The 18,708-nt window shown below is 43.1% G+C and overlaps 2 protein-coding genes across 2 annotated transcripts in view; one reads left to right on the plus strand and one right to left on the minus strand.

Moving 5' to 3' along the window:
• Positions 1 to 18,708, plus strand: part of bop1 (BOP1 ribosomal biogenesis factor) — a 53,380-nt gene that overhangs the window by 21,472 nt on the left and 13,200 nt on the right. The window lies entirely within an intron of this gene.
• scxa (scleraxis bHLH transcription factor a) lies at positions 4,879 to 9,185 on the minus strand. Its single transcript, XM_058377440.1, has 2 exons — positions 8,135 to 9,185; positions 4,879 to 5,442 (listed from the first exon to the last, which is right to left on the minus strand). Exons 1-2 carry the CDS (start codon positions 8,699 to 8,701, stop codon positions 5,404 to 5,406), a joined length of 606 nt encoding a protein of 201 aa, XP_058233423.1. The 5' UTR covers positions 8,702 to 9,185; the 3' UTR covers positions 4,879 to 5,403.

Below are 18,708 nucleotides of genomic sequence, written 5' to 3' on the forward strand. Positions count from 1 at the left end.
CGGTTTTTCATTTAAATAATTTTCATGCATTCTATTACTCTCTGTACCTCCTGTGTGTTTGCCTGTACTGTATCTCTACGTGCTGAGACAGACACACCTCCCCGCAAGTAAATATCCAATCAGTGAGTGCTAAAGTTAACCATGCGGTAACCATGCTTGTGATGCTGGTGTCAGATTTCAGTCTAACCCTGGAGAGCAGTGAAGTGAGACAGAAACACGAGGAAGCAGCGCCGTGATTCAGATCTGTGGCGTGGGGACATTTCGGATTTGTTGTGGACCATGATGCCGATGAAACAAAACATGACTTTGTTTAAGCAGTGTTCCACACGAGTTACTGACACAGAAATACTTCCAACATGACCACACATCTGCAGCTCCATCACCCAGAGATATCACTGTGTGGAAGCAGGAGGGCAGAGCAGGTAACACAGGAACCCAAAAACAACTGTCCCCTATCTGATTCCTTCCAGCATTCAGACACAACTGGTTCTGAGAGAAAGCAGCCGTTTTTGGTGATCGGTGATGTGGGCTTTCGACACCTTATAAAAGTGCTCCACCCGCGGTACACACTACCGACACAGACTTTTTTTTTTTTTTTTTTTTAAAGCACCGATGTAATTCCCCGATCTCTACGAAAAGACGCACAACAAAATCGAAAACGAATCGGCTAAAGCACAAAGCCCTGCTCTAATAACAGATAGTTGCACCTCGCGGGTAACAGAGTTATCTCACGGTGACTGGTCATTACAGAGAGTTATCTCACGGTGACTGGTCATTACAGAGAGTTATCTCACGGTGACTGGTCATTACAGAGAGTTATCTCACGGTGACTGGTCATTACAGAGAGTTATCTCACGGTGACTGGTCATTACAGAGAGTTATCTCACGGTGACTGGTCATTACAGAGAGTTATCTCACGGTGACTGGTCATTACAGAGCGGATTGGGAATAAAGAGTGCCGTCCTCCAAACCTGTCTCCCGTAATAAAGTCATGTAAGAGCTAATTTGGCAGAAGTACATACATAAATACAGTGAATAATGTGCCTGCAGTTCATGAAGCTGATGCGCCGTGAGCGGCCAGTGTTCATTTTTTATATATCTTTATTTTTTATCTGTCTCTATTTTCTGTACACTATGAATGTGTACAAGTTGATTTTTGCATTTAAGTAAAAATATTGCAACTAAAAACAGTTTTTTTCTTCTTAACATCTTACTGTTCCTGTCACCTAAGCAAAGAATAATGAAAAAAACACTTTAATTTGCCAAGCCATTCGAACCGAAAACCATGGGTAAAAACCGCGGTACGTATTGAACTGTGGGTTAACTGTATTGTTGCATCCCTAAAACGTTCGCTAACACTCTCAGGATGCTAGCTAGCGATCTGTTGGCATTAGATAGCACACTTTAGACTTTAGCTAGGACTATAGGCATTAGCTAGCAGGTTAACCTTTTCCTTGCTACGGTTCCAACTGATCATACAAATCTGATTTTACCACCATTACCTTTGACCATGGCTTATATTTAAGATCAATCTGAACACACTCCTGAACTCCTGAAACACGGGTTCAACAAAAACAAGCAGATTAATCTCTGCCACATGCATCAGGTCGAGTTTATTGAGAATTTGGTGGCCAGGAGGTAACAATGGGTCACAGATACAACAGTGAAGAGAAATATCTGGATCTCAGACCAGATCTGAGGAGTGACGCAGCTTTATATATAAAATATTCGATCCATGAGATCTTGGAACAAAAATCTGTCAGTAGTAGTAGGTTTGTCTTTGGGAAGCATGAACCTGCGCTGCTAGTGGAACCTGAGCGAAAGGCAACTGTGGATTAAGAATATGTGAGGTTTCCTTGCGTCCGCAGCAGGTGAAAAACTTTCCGTAAGCTTTCCTTTCTGAGGACACAAAGGTCTGCTTTCAGTCTCCTTTAGTCTGCTGAAATCAATCCGGTGATAAAATGGACAGATTGCTCGTAAATTATGTGGAATTTTGGCCTGTCACTGTGCTATCAGCAGGAAATCTCTTTTTAATAGTCTATTTAAGGAGAAACGGGGATGTGTTTTTCTAAGTCGACGGGGGAATGTTGATCTCGTGCGCTCGTCTGGGTTTGGGGGCAGCGGTACGAGGGTGGTCTGAGAGACGTGACTGGGTGGATTGTGAAACTTGTGCTGGCCGGACGCAGCCTGCAGCACCCCGCTTTTCAGTGGGCCAGGTTCCTGCAGGTGTGTGGAGGCTGGTGGGGGAAGGTGGAGGATCCAGGAGAGATGATTTTTCAGCCACTGCCAAAGCAGCCACCTGTCGTTCCGTCGTTTTTAGGATTTCCTTTTCATCCGGTCTTCAGCACAGCTCCCTCTTGGCCCAACGTGTGTCCGGCCAGAGGACTGATTGAAACCAACTGCCAGTGATCCTGTCATCGGGGGGGTTTGGAGCGAGCCCCTGCCGTGGGCGAGAAGGGGTTATGTCGAGGATTTCGAGGAAGGAGAATTCAACACTTCTCCCCGTGACAAAATCTGTCTATTCTTCATCACAAAGACGTGAGATTCTCCTGCATTCACTCCATCAAGACAGATTTTCATCGCTTTATTTTTCATTATCCAGCACTTTACATCAAATAGCCTAGAGTTCCCTCTCTCCCTCGTATCATGTTCCACGCCTCCACTTTCTCTGAAAGAACAGTTCACTTCCCTTTCTCATAGCGCTAAATGACCATGTGTGGATTTTAACACCAAACAAATTTTAAAACAATTTTTTGTTCCAATGTGTAAGGAAGAGGAATAAAAATATATCAGTATGCGAGTCTAACATCTGGATGTTTTCGGTTAACGGTTAAGAAGGAAAGTTGCAATCTCGGGCAAACTGTTTGCTCTTCTGGCTCCGACTAAATGGCTTTCACTTCTGTCATAATACTTGAGTCTGTAGTGAGGAAAGCTTCAGGGCATCATTAGATATTTAATTTTCAATAAATAACGACTGTCTCTGAGTGATGTAGCGGATGCTCGGAGGCCAGGTGGGAAACCCATTTGAAACCTGGTTTGCCAAAATGCAAACTTTCCACATGCTTTTTCCAAGGTTAAAGCCCTGTGTACAAGAATCTCAGGTTATTTATTTATCAGGAGTTGAATGGCAAGTTCATGCTCAAAGCAACCGCTTCCATCAGCCTTATTTATTTATTTTATTTTATTTTTTTTGCTGCAATTAATTGCTTGACCCCCAAATGACCTTTATTTCAGGACTGTGGTTTTGGTGTTTTAGAAATAATGAGTTATTTTATGGGTTTTGGTACATAAAGACAAATAAGATGGCAAAGATGGAGGGGAGTGGGGCAGACAGGGTGGACGGGGAGCTGTGGCCTGCAGCTGTCTCGGGGTCCTGTCTGAACTTCCGGAAGGTTCCAGCTCGAGCAAAATGGAGCATGGATTTCTTCCTCCTCCGTTAAGAGCCACGCTCGCTGGGATGAGATGCCTGAAGCAAAACAAGCTGATGCTAAGCAGAGCAGAATCAGGCCAGACCAGTCTGCTCGTCATCTGCTAACCATCCTCCAGACAGACTCGGGGCTCAGAGGAAACTTGGCCATTGGGACCATTATTACAGTCACATCCAGTCTTTAGCTGTGGAGTTGGAGCTGGAAATGTCCTACGTGCCCTGATGCTATGAGCGCTCTCTCTCTGCAGATGGTCATGGTCAGGTTAGCAAAAAGCTTCCCTGCTTATTAAAGGTGGAATGCATCGCTACATTTATGCACTAGTGCGTCATTAGTGAAGGCGAGCGGTTAAAAAAATGGAATTAAACTTTTCACAATGACCAAGAAATGATTTCAGGCATCGGCGAGTTCAGCTCCATGGAAATCTGTCCTGGCTACAGAACGTGGTCTAGTCAGAATTACACTTAAATGCTTTTTTAAATATAACTTATCCAACTATATTCTATTCATAATTTACAACAAATAAAGGCTAGCTTATATGTCTAGTTACATACAAGCTAATTATATCTGGACACTAAAACGTTAAAACTGAATCCTTTTAAAAGGTGATTAATTAAAAGTGCTGCACTTCCAAAGGACTGGGAATGAACTGGTTTCGTCCCTAAGAACGAAGAAAAAAAGCGCCTGAGGTGTAGATGAGTGATGACTGGTGTGTGGTGGAGGAGGTGTGGAGGTTAGCGTGTTTGTGTGGATGTGGCGCTGTGCCTTCACACTGATCAGAGATGAGAGTCTGACTGCATGGCCCTCAGAGGTATACGTGAGGGAAAACTCTCAGCAGGACTGTGTGTAGGAGTCGGAGACCAGACTGGTGCTGTGTAACGTGACCTGCTGGTGAAAGGTATTTTTTTTTCTCTCCAAAGAGATCTGGATTGCGAGCTTCAAGAAGGCTGGAAGATCTCGGCTTGGGAAGTCGGTGGGCAGTCAGTCAGGTCATGTGAGCAAGTGACGGCTACATGGATCAGGATCTGTCCAGACCTCCTTCACCTACAGCTTCTACCTACAAATCCTGGACATTTGTAGCTACAGGATATTGTGTGTGTCTATTAACAGAGGCTTCATTTTGACATTGCACCCAGTACAAGTTCCTGGTTTAAAAAAAAAAAAAGGTTGATTTCTTTTCGCTTGTATCTGCTGTGCTGCTTCACCAGATGCCTGGAAAGAAAAAGGACGTGTTTAAGTAGCTGGAGTGAATCAGGAGAGGTTCATTTAACCTGTGTGCACTCTGGCTTTTGTCATGCCATGATCATGTCCCAGCCTGCGAGTGTACAGTGAGACGTCACACGGCTAGGAGCCGAAACAAAAAGAATAAATATGTGATCAGAATAAAATAAAAGGCTTTTCTGTGTTTTATGTTTTTAATTTAATGAACAGTGAGTATATGAATTTTGCCATATTTAACATACATTACATTGTGTTTAATTTTATTAAATTATTGTTGTTTTATTCTTTAACTAAATGCACTTTTGTCTGAACGTGCGAGGTGTTTCTGTAAAATTTGATTTGTTAAAGATGATGTTTTATTTCTCTCTGTACCCAGTTCTTCTTTCTCCACATGCGCTCTGATCGTATGCCTCCCCCTTAACCCGCAGCGCCGATGTTCATTTGCTCGGTTTTTATTTTGATGAATATTTGCGTCTCCTCTGTGCCGAAGCCGGAAACTGTGGAGGTCCAGTGAGGTGCAGAAGTCAGGATGTGCACTGGCTTGAGGCTGCCGGATATGAAAATCTTTTGAAAATATCTGAGAGGGTTTAGTCGTCACTGTAACTGCTTTCCAGGCCAAGGGTAAGGGTCCGCGTGTCGTTTACACAGAATCAATTAAATATGATTTTATTTGCATATATACACCAAGTCGAGTCTTGAGTCAAAAGTTTGTGATCGTTCTCAAATCTCTGCCAGTTCATCATCTTCCTCGTCTGTTTTAATTCCTCAGAGCTGTTTTTCTTTCTCTGTCTTTGCCCTGAAATGAAGATGGAGGAAATGTTGATTAGTTTTTGAAACACACTGCAGGAAGATTCACTTTATCAGCAGAATAAAGTTAGTTCTTTTAGTTCTATTTTTTTTCCCTTTAAATTTCTGTGTAACTCTACATCCACTGCACACACACACACACACACAAACCTGCTGTTTCCATGGGCTTACACACACACACACACACACACACACACACACACACCTGAGAGCTTTTCTACTGAACTTCTTTTAAAACCCCACCCCGAGTCTTTCTCTCTGAAACCGAACAGATTTCACCTCACTGAGAGCGTATCTGCGATCATCAGAGCAGTGAACCCTCAGCTTTTGTTTTTCATTTTTTCACTTTTGCCTAAAGAGCTGAATTCTCAGGAGCCAAAGCACAGACGTGTTTTTCTTTAGTCTTGAGATGTAGCGCAAATATTTGGGTTCGTAGGTTGAAGGTAATGATGTCATATTTGGTATCTGGTGCAAAGTGCAGACGTCGATTAGATCACGAGCTTTTAATAGACTCGGCAGTGTGTAAGAATATTTGCGAACTTTGAAAACTGAGCTATTTGTGTTATTTTGTCTGGCTGCAAGTCTTCAAAAGAGATGGATTTTATTGTTTATTTGTTGTTTATTTATGAAGTGTGGCGCACAAGTTTTTAGATGTTGTTCTTTTGTACCTCGTTAGTGGTGCTGTCGCATCGCACTGGAGTCACAGAGAGCAGCAGCTTTACTGCCTGGGTTTCTGGAGGGAATCTGGAGACTGATTTCAGCTGTTTGCTGAACAATGTTAAACTTCTCTGTGTGCCGCTGATGAAGGAAACTTTAAAAATGACAGAATGTGTAGAGAGAGTTACACGGCTCAGGAACCGGCCGTCTGTTCAGCACTGACCTGCTCAGCTGACTTTAAACAGAGAGAGACACCACCACACACTTCAGTTGTTTTTCAACACACACACACCAGCCTTCTATCCTTCTTTCTGGTTGTGGCCATTTGTCCTGCTGAATCTCTCACACAGATATTTGACACTAAAGTTAAGCTCTTTCTCTTAACAATTTGTGTTTTTGTTTTAAAAATGGGAAAAGAATTAAAAAAAAATCTCTCGTTTATCATCTGTCAATATTTTTTTGTCATTTTGTGGTTACTTGTGTAAATGGTGTGTGTTGTGCAAACGCACCTCTGTCACTTCAGTTAAACTTTTAATTAGATATTTTTGTTTACTTGAAGAAATTTTTATGGGGAAAAAAATGTATTTTCTTTCAGAATTATTTTTTATTTGCTCTCAAAGTTTAACTCGGAGCCTGGATGTTATTTCTGCTGCTGTGTATTCAGTCTCTCTGCTTTATCTCACAGTATGAACGATGAAAGCTGGCAATAATTAAACACTTCTGTTACCTCGGCCTGTCCTGCATTCAATGTGTTTTTCTTTCGAAACAATAAAGCGGTGAGTTTTGGCTGAACGACGTGTTTTGCTCTGTAATAGGGTGAGCTGCAGCGTGTGGTTTGGCGGATCTCGTGCGAGAGCTCCGTCTGGTTTAAATATCTCAATCGCGCAGAAATCCTCGACACCATTGTCCAATTTTCATACAACACGCGCAGTCCTCTCAGCGCTGAGGTCAGGAGTGAGGCCAGATGAGGTGGATGCTGCCTCTGGACTTTGCATTTGTTTTGCTGCTAACCCTAACCCTGATCAATTTGGTTAATTGTGTAAACCTTTAGCCCTTTGAGATGATATTTTTTTCCTAAAGTAGCTTTCACGGTGTGTTTTGCTTGACAGGGTTCTTAATTGAGCAGTTAGAAAGAACTTTAACACAACAACCATACTGAGAGCGTGAATGGCTCAGGATGGTGCTGAGCTGCTTGACGGATGTTCCCACAATGCTGTGGGTTTGATATTTAGCTCACGGAACATTTACATTTGCATATTAATATCTCCCATTGGCCTATTTGTCATAAATATGCATATTTGAATTCACCAGAACTTCTGCATTAGTATATGCCAATGCCATTCCCAGGTATTTTCTGTTTTCACTGAACTCATGTGTTATGGCATTTGTTGTATTTCAGGCTTGACTTTACCCTGAGCTCTGTGAGGTAAATGGCTGCTCTCCTCTCTGCTTTTGTTTTGGTGTGATTGTTCCTCATGGCTGGAGTCTGATTTACTGATGTATTTTTAACGCAGTGTGCTGTTGGTTTTATGGGCCGAAGTCAGTGAGGATCGGAGACAGCAGGACGGACTCCCTGATAGTCACTTTCCTGCAGCACGTGTGAGATAAGGAGAAGTCTCCTTATGAAATAACAGTTACGGCGTTGAGTGGAAGAACAATCTGGAGCAGAACTCGTTCAGAGCGCAGTGTGTGTTTTTAGATCTTCTCCTGGTAAATGAATGGAAGATTATTACAGGGTGATTCAGCATAGTGACCCTTTATAAACTCTCCTAAACATGGACATCACCCAAAATCTCATTTTTCAATTTGTAACAAAATGTTCATGTATTTTCAAACCTTTAATTTAGCATCATATGATTGGACATGCGGTTTATGTTTTTACAATCACTTCGAATCACTTTTTTAAGAGTCTAAGAGAATATACACAATATATATATATGACGCCATGCAGCTGCAGTAGGTTCATGGTTCAGCCCTCTGACTCTCAGGCTTTATCAGGGCAGACGTCTGTGTTGGCCACTCACCATTTTCCTCTGGTTGCTGAGGCAGAAAGTGCAGATCTGTTTGGGCTGTGAGTTCTCAGAATCTCGTGTCGGTGATCCGTGATGATGATAGTAGCCTGCAGAAGGTCCGCCACTGTGGCACGGCTGCCCGTCACCGCAGGCCTCGCCTACCAGTAGGACGTTGCCGAGATGCGAGATGTAGCTGGAAGCCAGACGCAGAGTCTCAATCTTGGACAGCTTCCTGTCTGCCGGCTCAGTGGGGATAAGAGTCCTGAGTGCTGTAAAGGCTGTGTTCACGCTGTTGGTACGGTCTCGTTCCCGCGCGTTGGCCGCGTTCCGTTTCCGCCCTTCGCCTGGTGGACTGCCTGCGGTGCCTGGTAGCACTCCACCAACGTGCCCCCCTCCACCTCCGCTGCCTGGTTTCCGCTTTCTGCCGCCCACCTTGAGCTCGTAGCCGGAGGCATCCAGTCGGAAGGAGCGGTCGTCAGAACCCGAGCTCTCACTGCCATTCTCCTCGTCCTCAGACATCATGGAGATATCCGAGTATAGGTAGCGGCTTGGGGCTGGACGCACCATTGCGAATGACATTTTTGTGTAAAAACCTTGTAGAGCGCTCTGTGGCTCAGACCTCAGACGTGGTCCAGAGTCATGCAGAGTTGGTCATGCAATCACGCAGTGTATAGAAACCATACAGCATGCAGGACTGACTCACTCTCCTCACTTCAGACTCCTTGCTAGCATGGGGAGCACTTAACAACAACAGCGTCGATGCCTCATGGAATACTGCCTTTTTTTGTGGAGCAGCACAAAAATGTCCTCCAGATTTTATGAAGACTTCAACTGATGATAGAGTTCTGTCTTTTTACCTTCTTTACTCACATCCACGGTGTTGACTCTGTCTATCCACAGCTGCTTTGACTTCTTTGAAACTTTGTCCCATGCTCTGCCTCTCTTTGCCTCGCTCTGCTTCAGCCGCAAGCTCTGTGCTGTGAGTTGAGCTCCACGTGTGGTTTCTGTCTGAGAAATTCAGTATGGCTTGGATTTATATGCTGTGGGAGTGTCTGGGGTGAGCGCACCCCTCCTCTCTTAGTCCCTCTCTCTCTCTCTCTCTCTCTCTCTCTCTCTCTCTCTCTCTCTCTCTCTCTCTCTCTCTCTCTCTCACTCTATCCATCTCTCTCCTTCACTGTTTATGCAAATATCCCAGCTGGCAGCATGGTGGTGGCAGGCAGCTGAGATGAGCTATTAGCTCCCTTATTTAACCCATAGTTTACTGGACTGTTTTCACCCAAAGTTTACATCTTTCACGTCGTCTCAGTTTTCCCTGACTTGAATTGGACTTCGTGTTTGAGGAACAAACTTGCTGGATTTACTGAGAAACCAGGCGTGAGAGGAAAAGAGCAGCTTCCATTTTAACCAAATGTGTCTAAATTCCTTCAGTCACAGAATGGTAGGACATGTGATCCGGGTTTCGTGACAAAACGTGGTCTAATTAAATGATCCAATCTAATGATCGCTAGTGCTGTTATGAATCAGATTTAAAGCCTCATTTTATATTTGCACATGTCATAAGATCTTTTTTTTTAATTGTGTGTTGTGGTTGAAAATGGCGCTGGTGCTGTAATGTTTCTTTTGATAGATTGTTGTGAATCGTGGCCGTCTGCTGTCTTTAACTGCAGCACAGAAATCTCACCCTCTCATTCACTTTAAGTTTCCTCCAGGTGAAGGGGTTTAATCTGAAGCGAGCAAAGCACTATGCAGCCAAACTGACCCTCTCTGAATCCCCCATGACGTTAATGATGTCACCAGACACTGTATCCGGACTGCACTGGGTATCAGTTGAATCAGAGATTTGTTTGATCCTTGAAGATGATGTTTATTTGTGTCTCATGGATATAATGAGGAATCCTGAGCCCCTGGAAATAATAATGCTGTAATAATAAATAAAAATGACTCCGGGTCTCCAGAACCCTCCCGTAGGAGGTGGCCCTCGTATGGGGAAAGTCCATCGATGCTCTACGGTTTGCTCAGTAAACCAGTCTTTCATTATCTGTACATTAACCACAGCACTGCTTGATTTTTTTCCTCATTAGAGTGCTTCACTTGAAGAAATGGAAAACATGTTGTCATTAAAAAGCATTTCTACTCTAATCCATGGCTAGAACCCACGGTGTAAAAGTGCCTTGATGTTGTAGTGTGTTGTACAGAGCAGTAATGGTTTTATTGTCCCTGTTTTCACCCTGAACACTGGTGCTGTGGCTGTTAGATGCTATTTAACCCCAATCAGGTTGTAGTGCATGATCTCTGCTTCCCCTTTTGTAACTACAATCCTGATCCCAGTATAAACTGCTTTGAAAACCAGTACTGAAACTTCATTTACAAAATTTTCTCTCCAGTTTGGAATTGTGGATTGATGTCGGGTACAAATGAGGTATGACGTAGAAATGTAAAATCAGTATTCTCAAGATCCAAACTAGAGTCCCAATGTAAAATGATGTGGTTTGTAATATGACTTAATAAATGATACCTTAAGTTCATATAGAAATGATTTAAAAAAAAATAAGCCTTAGAAGCTCAGATGTTCAGAGGGCACAGCAAATCCCTGTAAATGCAGACTCGTGTGTTTAGTCTGTGCTGAACCCGAGCCTCATTAATGAAGGATGTGAGCTGAAGTCAGTGGGTCAGCCAGACCGGATAGCTCATTTCCCAGAGAGCTTAAGAGCTGCACAGTACCCTCCATGATCATCAGTATCAGTCTCCACCCCCCCACCCCCCCTCTGTCTCTGTCTCTCTCTCTCTCTCTCTCTCTCTCTTCAGATCTTCACTGATAACTTAAGAAAACCTTGTCTGTAGGTCAGAGATTTATTCTCCATGCCGAGTGGGAGGCGACTCATTTGCTTAATCCTAATATGAAGGAATTTTGACTCACTTTACTAGCAGCAATAAATCATTAGTCGATTGTTTAACACTATTGTACTCAGATAATGGATTCCTCATGTCCTGTACAAAAATCGGATATACTTTTCCTCTTTTCAGATTTCTCTGGAATAAAATCTAAAGGTTTTTTTATTTCCTCATGAAACTAGTTTTATATCTGAATTGCTTTACCATTCACTTCCTGGTTTAATTCTCTGAACAGACTATAGAGTATCAGTTGTCCAAGTCTGTGGGTTTCACAGGAATAGTTCACTTCAGCTCTTTTATTTATTTATTTTTTTATTTGTGACACTGTGGAGAATTATATAATAAAAAAAAAATAAAGGAAAATATGCTCAGGCTCAGCCAGCAGGTAGTCCCTTAGTTGGAGCCCGATGAGTTGTTGTTGTTGTTGTTGTTGTTGTTGTTGTTGTTGTTTAAAACCATTTCCTCTCTTTCTTCCTCATCATAGATTTATCTTTTTCTCCCAGAGCGATGGAGGTGAAGTGAATGTGGTTCTTTCTTTAGTTCATTACTACAATCTCACTGGTCCTCTGTAAGACTTCAGCCCTGACCCTGTGAGCAGTAAGGTAGAGAAACTTCATTGAGCAGATGATATATTAAAACTCAAAGCGGGCCCTAATATGACGACATTCATTAGGGTTAAGTGAGACCACAGCGGCTCTTTCCTCAGATGGAACGTTTTGTTACCTCATAAAGCCTTGCGTCTGGGGTAACAAATGACAGCGCTTGTTATCATCCTGTCATGTGCGGGTCTGCCTGCTTGTTTTCCTTAAAGCAGAACCAGAGGTTCTCAGCTGACAGCCATTAGAGTTCTCTTACTTCCCCCAGTGTGATGTGACATCTAATCCCGTCCCCCCACCTGCAGAAAGCTCCATCTCAGCCTCGCACCTCTCCCCAGACATGCCTCTCAAGCTGGGGGATGTGTCTCCAGGCCAAAGCGCCATCAGTCTCGGGTTATGCTCCCGGCGTGTGCTGTGCGTGACCACAGCTGCTGCGATCCAGCCATCAGAGCCACGGCTGCTGCGAGCGCGTGGGCTTCAGCGGGGGTGTCTCCGTCTGGACAGGCCCTGAGGATATGGGCCTCTGTATCACTTTCAGCCTGGTGCAACATAGTCAGCTTAATTTAAGCCAGACACAGACCAACTGAAGGCCCCATACACACACACACCCCTCTCACAGTATCCCACTCACATACAGAACCTGCTAAGGTCACAACAAGAACCTGAAATAAATAAAATAGTGGATCTTATGCAGAGATACAGAGTGAAAGCCATTAGATTCGCCTTTTGTTCTGCTTTTAAAATTGCACTTATTGCCGCTTTTCCATCGTTACTTAGACCCTTTAATGGCGTGTTTTCTCTCGGGGACTTTTTCACTGTGTTGAGCATATAAACGGGCTGGAAATAGGAACGAGCAGGAGGACTTCTGTGAATTTAGTTAATCCATTGTAATAAGGATATGAACATTTCATGGGTTGATATTAAAGTGGCAGTGTGCTGTGTTCCTCCATGAGTTATAGAGAATGTGTTCCTCTGATGTTTTGCACATTGTATGTTAAAGGGAATCTGCAACTGAGGAAAAATCTTCACTTTTTACTCAGTTCTTTTCTAATATTCGTTACTCAGCCTGCATGGTTTGGACATTGTTCCACGGTCATTTTCCAATTTTTGATTTTTTCCACCAAGCTGTTAGTGGTAGCCGTTAGCAGCGTTCCTAATGGCCCGCGTGCTGCCAGTCACGAAACCCACACAGACACGAGTACGAATGAACGCAGCTCGCAAAATGTCAACATGCATTCTCTCAGCAGACGCATCACTCTGTTTGGATGGGGTGAGTGGAAAGTGGAACAGCGGACAAATTCCACGGTGGGGTGAAGATTACTTGTATTATAAATGATCCCATTAGAAGGAAAGGCAAACCTACACTTGTGGAAAAGAGGCACAGTCTGCTGAATTTGCTCCATGAGAGTATGCTATGGAACCACTTCCATAAATCCCTTCGCTTAAGCAGCTCTCCTCTCTCGCCTGCTGCCCCGTCTCCCTCAGCCCCTTTAAACCCGACCGCTCGGAGTTGCACCGACTCGGCGCTCACGGCCTGTGCCACCACAAATGACCCTGTTTCTGGAAAAATTTCAGGGCCAAGATAAGTTCATATATCACATCCACTTAAAAACCTTCCATTTTTCTAACATCATGTTCAGTCTGAAACTGAGGAATCTTGATTTTTTTGTTAGTCCATTGGATTTACAGTAGATGACTTTGTATAAAATATTATTTTAAAGCATTTTAGATTTCACCTGCAGATAAACCTTTGTGTCCGAGTTTCACTTACTGCAGGTTCACTTAAACACGGCTGAATGAAATATTCAGTAAACATTCAGCAACTGTGTGCTGTTCTTAATAACTTGATGAAATCTCATGGCAAGAAATGTATTGATTGAGATGGTTTTATTTATTTATTTATTTTTTTATACGACAGTATCAGGAATCACTGATACACAGATAGAAATATCAACAGTGTCTGTCAGAGTGGACGATTTAAATGTGATTCCTGTGTCTCCCCCCCCACCCCCCAGATGAGAGTTTTGCCAGTAGGTGATGGTCAGAGGATATGATTGCGGTACATCCACATTGTACCTTCATTTGCTGACAATTTTATTGGGTACAGCTGCACTTTGTAGGTATTCAGTTACTGACCTCAGCCCGTCTGTTACTGTGCATAACCCACCTCTGGATCAACAGAGACCACCACAGGACTAACACTGACCAGATATTACATCTACACTAGACCTTTCTAAGCACAGCAGTGACCCTGGCATGTTGGTGTCTGTGGCAGCTTTTCCCCAGTGATGGTGGTGGATTTACTTCATGGATCCCTTTCTGTTCTTCCTCTTTGGTGGTCACATCCTCCCTTGTCCTGCTGCATGATACAGTTGTGTATCTCCATGGGAGATAAAGGTGCTGTTCCCATCCACCCTCCTACACTGCTGCCTATCTCCAATCCTTCTCCAGTCCAGAGATCTTCCTGAGCACACACACACATGTCCATAAATGTCTGAAATATCACACACACTCTACTAATAGACCGCTGTGCTCACACAGGGACCAGAGGCCTGGACCGCAAAACTCGCAGTGGATACCCCACATCCGTAACGACACCCCTGTCAGCTGCTTAAAGCATTATCAGGGTCTGGATCTGATTCTTCTGTTTCTCCTGAAGCTCTCACTCTAGTTCCCTGTCGATGTGTTCATTTACTCTGCCGCTTTACTTTAATAAGATGATCCTGGGTCTGTCAGTCGTGTCAGAGTTATCGGTGGACTGCAGCTTGAATCCAGATGCAGATCATCTCAGATATCTCATGATCACCACAAACTGACCCTCAGATTAGACTCAGATTAATAAATTCAGTGTGAACCGTATTCGCACATTTGTTCCACATTTTACTTTGTGTTAGACTCTGAACCAGGCACTTTAATAGAAATAGAAGTAATGGATAGTATTAGAAGAGAAGAGGAAAGCACAGAGCTTCTTGTGTTTATGAAATGGCTGTAAGCACATGGTGAGGTTTTAGTCATTACAAGAGGTTAAATGGTTCTGATAGTTATTTACACGGCCAGCAACAATCCTCAGATAAGACGTGGTTTTCTAACAATGCTGAAGGGTCTCAGTATGAGCCAAGAAAATATTCTTCACACCATCACAATCATCACCATCAGCCTCAGCAGGTTGCATCCATGGATTCATACTGAGGGTTTTCCTGTGTCCATGACGGTCTCAGATTCTTGTTTTTGTCTAACTTGAGTGGAACCTGATGTGGTCTCCTGCTCTTGAAGCTCATCCACTGTGCTGACGGTGTTTATCTTTACCAGCTTATCCGGCTGTTCTCTCATTAGAGCCTGAGGTGTGAAGGTCCCAGGATGATCAGCAGATGACGTTCCTCCTTCATTTGCACTGGTGTTGTAATGACGTTTAAGGATAAACTATTAGCTGTGACTTTCAGACTTTCCAACAGGAAAGACAGAGACTTTCTTTCCTCTCCTGCACTCTAACCTGAGCTTCAGTGGCACGCTGTGTTTCAGAGAGATGTTTCCTCCATATAATCTACCAGCCAGATGATGATGATGATCAGACTGCCACCAGAGCTGATGGTTGGACACTTTATTCTATTACAGAGAGATTCCAGGAAGTGTCCTTTTTATTAGTCAGAGTGTTTTGCCCTGATTTAGTGCATTTAATCCAGCTTTCCATCTGATTGTCTGATGCAGGCAGCCCGTTTTTTTCCTGGTTGATCCTTTAAGATGTTCAGGACTGTGATTTGGATCTGTGTTCTGGAACAAATTTGTGTTTGATCACATTGTTGCATTTATTTGCATTGAGGCAGTCAGCTTTTTCCTCCTGTCTAGACAGTCTCAGGTTATAGTGCACATTAAAAAAAATTGACTGTCAGAAGATTTTTCCCAAGAAGGAATAATGGATAAGATTAGTGATGGTCCTGACAAACTTGCTTAAGAGAGAGAGAGAGAAAAATTGAGAGAGTATTGTGGCATTTGTCTAAGTCAGAGTAATCTATGGTTGTTTTCCACTGCAGTAAAGTAAACTCTAGTGAACAGTTCAGAGGAAAATGTGCAGGAGTTTATTGTCTGGACTGTGAATGTGGATTTGTTCTTAAATCAGATGCCTTTCCCATGTCCTTTAGCCCTTACCACATACAGAATAATTCATTTCTTCAAAGTCAGTAGTGTATCCTGCTCGCTGTATTCTACACCAGATTCAGACCTTTATCTTGTACCTTTGAATGATTTTTTTTCTTTCTGCTCACTTTTTATTCAGTAGTTTTATCAAAACACAAGATATAGCTTATGAGACACTTCTGAAGGCATCACCATTTTTGGGGGAATAATGAATGAATATTCCGTATTAAATATTTATTCTTGTTCTTATATAATATACTCATGGCATATTTTTAGTATGATATTAAAGTCTGCTTCCTAAATTCTACATTATAATTCTGTTAATATCAAACGGCCAAGGAATTTGGAGAGGTCAGCGATGCGACAGGCGGAAAATGTGAGTCGTTGTGCCGTCACGTTGATTTTCCTTTCCTAAACCTCGTAGCTCTCCCGACAGAGGCACTTATTTCTGACCAAAGCCTCAGGCGAGCAGGACGGCTTAGTGATCCACAAAAAGCAAAGCAGAGGGGAAGTCTCAGCTCGGCACTTCTGTTGTGATTGGGGGAGGTTCTGTGGGCTCCGGACCTGTCTTGATGGATGAGTCTGTCATTTTCTTGCCACTGTGTGTCGTGATGTGTTAGTGTTGCATCACACTAACCGCTGGAGCACAAAGAGCCTAGCATCTGCATGCAGATGATCCAGCTCTGCTTTCCTCCATCCTGCTGCAGTCTTCTGCTAGATTATCTGATGGAGTCAGAGATCTGGATGACTTTTTCTTTAACATTGCCATGTTCCACTGACTTATTCTCAAGAAGATGAGGCGTTTTTACACAGCGAATATGTTTTTAATAATAACCCAAAATGTTGTTTTGGAAAAAAAATTGCTCCAAAAATGTATCATCCTTTTTGGAGCAGTTATCAAGTGAGTGAGAAGCCAGTGGTCTGGGGGTCAGTTATTCAGCTCTGCTGTGCCTCAGTCCACTTTACACACCTGAAATATCAACAGTGTCCGTCAGAGTGGACGATTTAAATGTGATTGCTGTGTCATGGTGTAATGTGTATGTGATGTGTGTTATTTGGCCACACCCCCAAGAACCTGAAACACCCCCCACAGACAAGATTATTGGCAGTAGGTGATGGTCAGGGGGCATGATTGTGGTACATCGACACTTTCACTGTGGCACAGTGTTGGGTTAAAACATTGGTCCAGATCTGTGTGAATATCAGCACTGAGAAACTGTGTATGAAGTGATGACCTTCTCCACCAAACTCTCCCCCGCTGTAGCAGCTTTACTCATACCAGACACCTCATAATGGCTGTGTTTTCCTGGCGAATTGAAAGCAGGTGATCTGCAGAGTGTTCAGGGTTGAGGGGGACGGCGGCGTCCTTCTGCTCTGTGTTCCTGCAGACGGTCCCTGGAGTTGATAAGCCTGCGTGGGATCACAGCGACGGTTAGGACTGTAGTGTGAAGCTAGCTGCTGATGATTGATGACCACTTGTGTGAAGTTATTAGCTACGTATCTCAGGTTTTCACAAATCTTAGTGATTACATTTTACTGAAACTTCCTGATGTTCCTCAGCGCTGTCTGGAATTTACTTATTACAGTGCTGTCATCTTTATCTCTTAATGAATGTCTTTTCTTTTTCTTTTTCTTTTTCTTTTTCTTTCTTTCTTTCTTTCTTTCTTTCTGTCTGTCTGTCTGTCTGTCTGTCTGTGGAGAACAGAATAGATGCAGCACCTCTTCTGTGGAGGTGACTCCAGGCATGATGTTTCACACTCTGGGCTTTTTAATTGGAGCTGAAATGTAGAATAAAGTATCAGGTACTTTGGGAAGCTATAAGGTGATCTGAAATGAACTGGGTTTAACTGATGAACCACAAAACCAACAGCACCAAAGAATGATTCCACAATATTACAAAAATAATACAAAGCTAAATGTATTTAAACAGATTTAGAATAAACTCAAGCATCCAAGTGAAAAACATGAGGACTCAAACCAGTACTGAGGTAAAGTTTTACAAACATATGAAGTGATGGAGTTCATGTTGTTGATGTTGTGTTATCATGGGTGTGTGGTGAGGTCTGCTGGTCGGTGCTCAGTATCACTGCTGATCTGTCTGCTCAGATCCAACCCTAATCCCTCTGGATACCATTTCTTTCTGAAGCAGGACACTGAGCCCAGACTCTGGACTACAGAAAGTCATGAATAACCTTCAGCATGTCACTGAACCAGGACCAATCCCCTGCAGAACATGTGATTGAAATAGAAAATAGTGAGCATTTGGTTGTGTTCTTCTCTTTACTGTTAAAGTAAAGGCACCTGAGACCACAGCAAATGTCTCACTGTTCAGTTGCAGTTGCACAATCAGGCCAAAGGTTAATGCCACAGTTTTGGAGAATTTGGGGTTGTGCAGCTGCTTGAGGCTGTGGGACTGAAGGCGTGACACGTCTCCCACTCAGGTCTAATTGGATATAGTAGAACTGATTTTATTTAAATCACTCACAGGTGCAGGCTTTACTTAAAAGCCTGAAAACCTTTAGCTGTCTAATGTAAAGTGTGTGTGTGTGTGTGTGCACATGCATGCTCTTTTCTGTTTGTTATTAGTGTATTTTTGCCTGGATAATAGTGTGGTGTACTGTGAGTGAGTGGAATAAGGAGCTGGTGAAGTGTGTATATGTGTGAGGAGAAGGGTATGTGTGAGGAGAGGTGTGTGTGTGGGGGATTTGGTATATGTGTGAGGAGAGGGGTATGTGTGTGGGGAGGTGGTATATGTGTGTGGGGAGGTGGTATATGTGTGAGGAGAGGGGTATGTGTGTGGGGAGGTGGTATATATACACTACTCACAAAAAGTTAAGGATATTCAGCTTTCAGGTGAAATTTCAGGATTCACCTAAAATGCACTATAACCTTTCCAGGTGAAGTTAATTTGACCTTCTCTACACTTTTGAATGCACATGTCCAACTGTTCAGTGTTTCAGTACTTTT

The sequence above is a fragment of the Hemibagrus wyckioides genome, linkage group LG24, assembly GCF_019097595.1.
Source record: "Hemibagrus wyckioides isolate EC202008001 linkage group LG24, SWU_Hwy_1.0, whole genome shotgun sequence".
Classification (NCBI taxonomy): Eukaryota; Metazoa; Chordata; class Actinopteri; order Siluriformes; family Bagridae; genus Hemibagrus; species Hemibagrus wyckioides.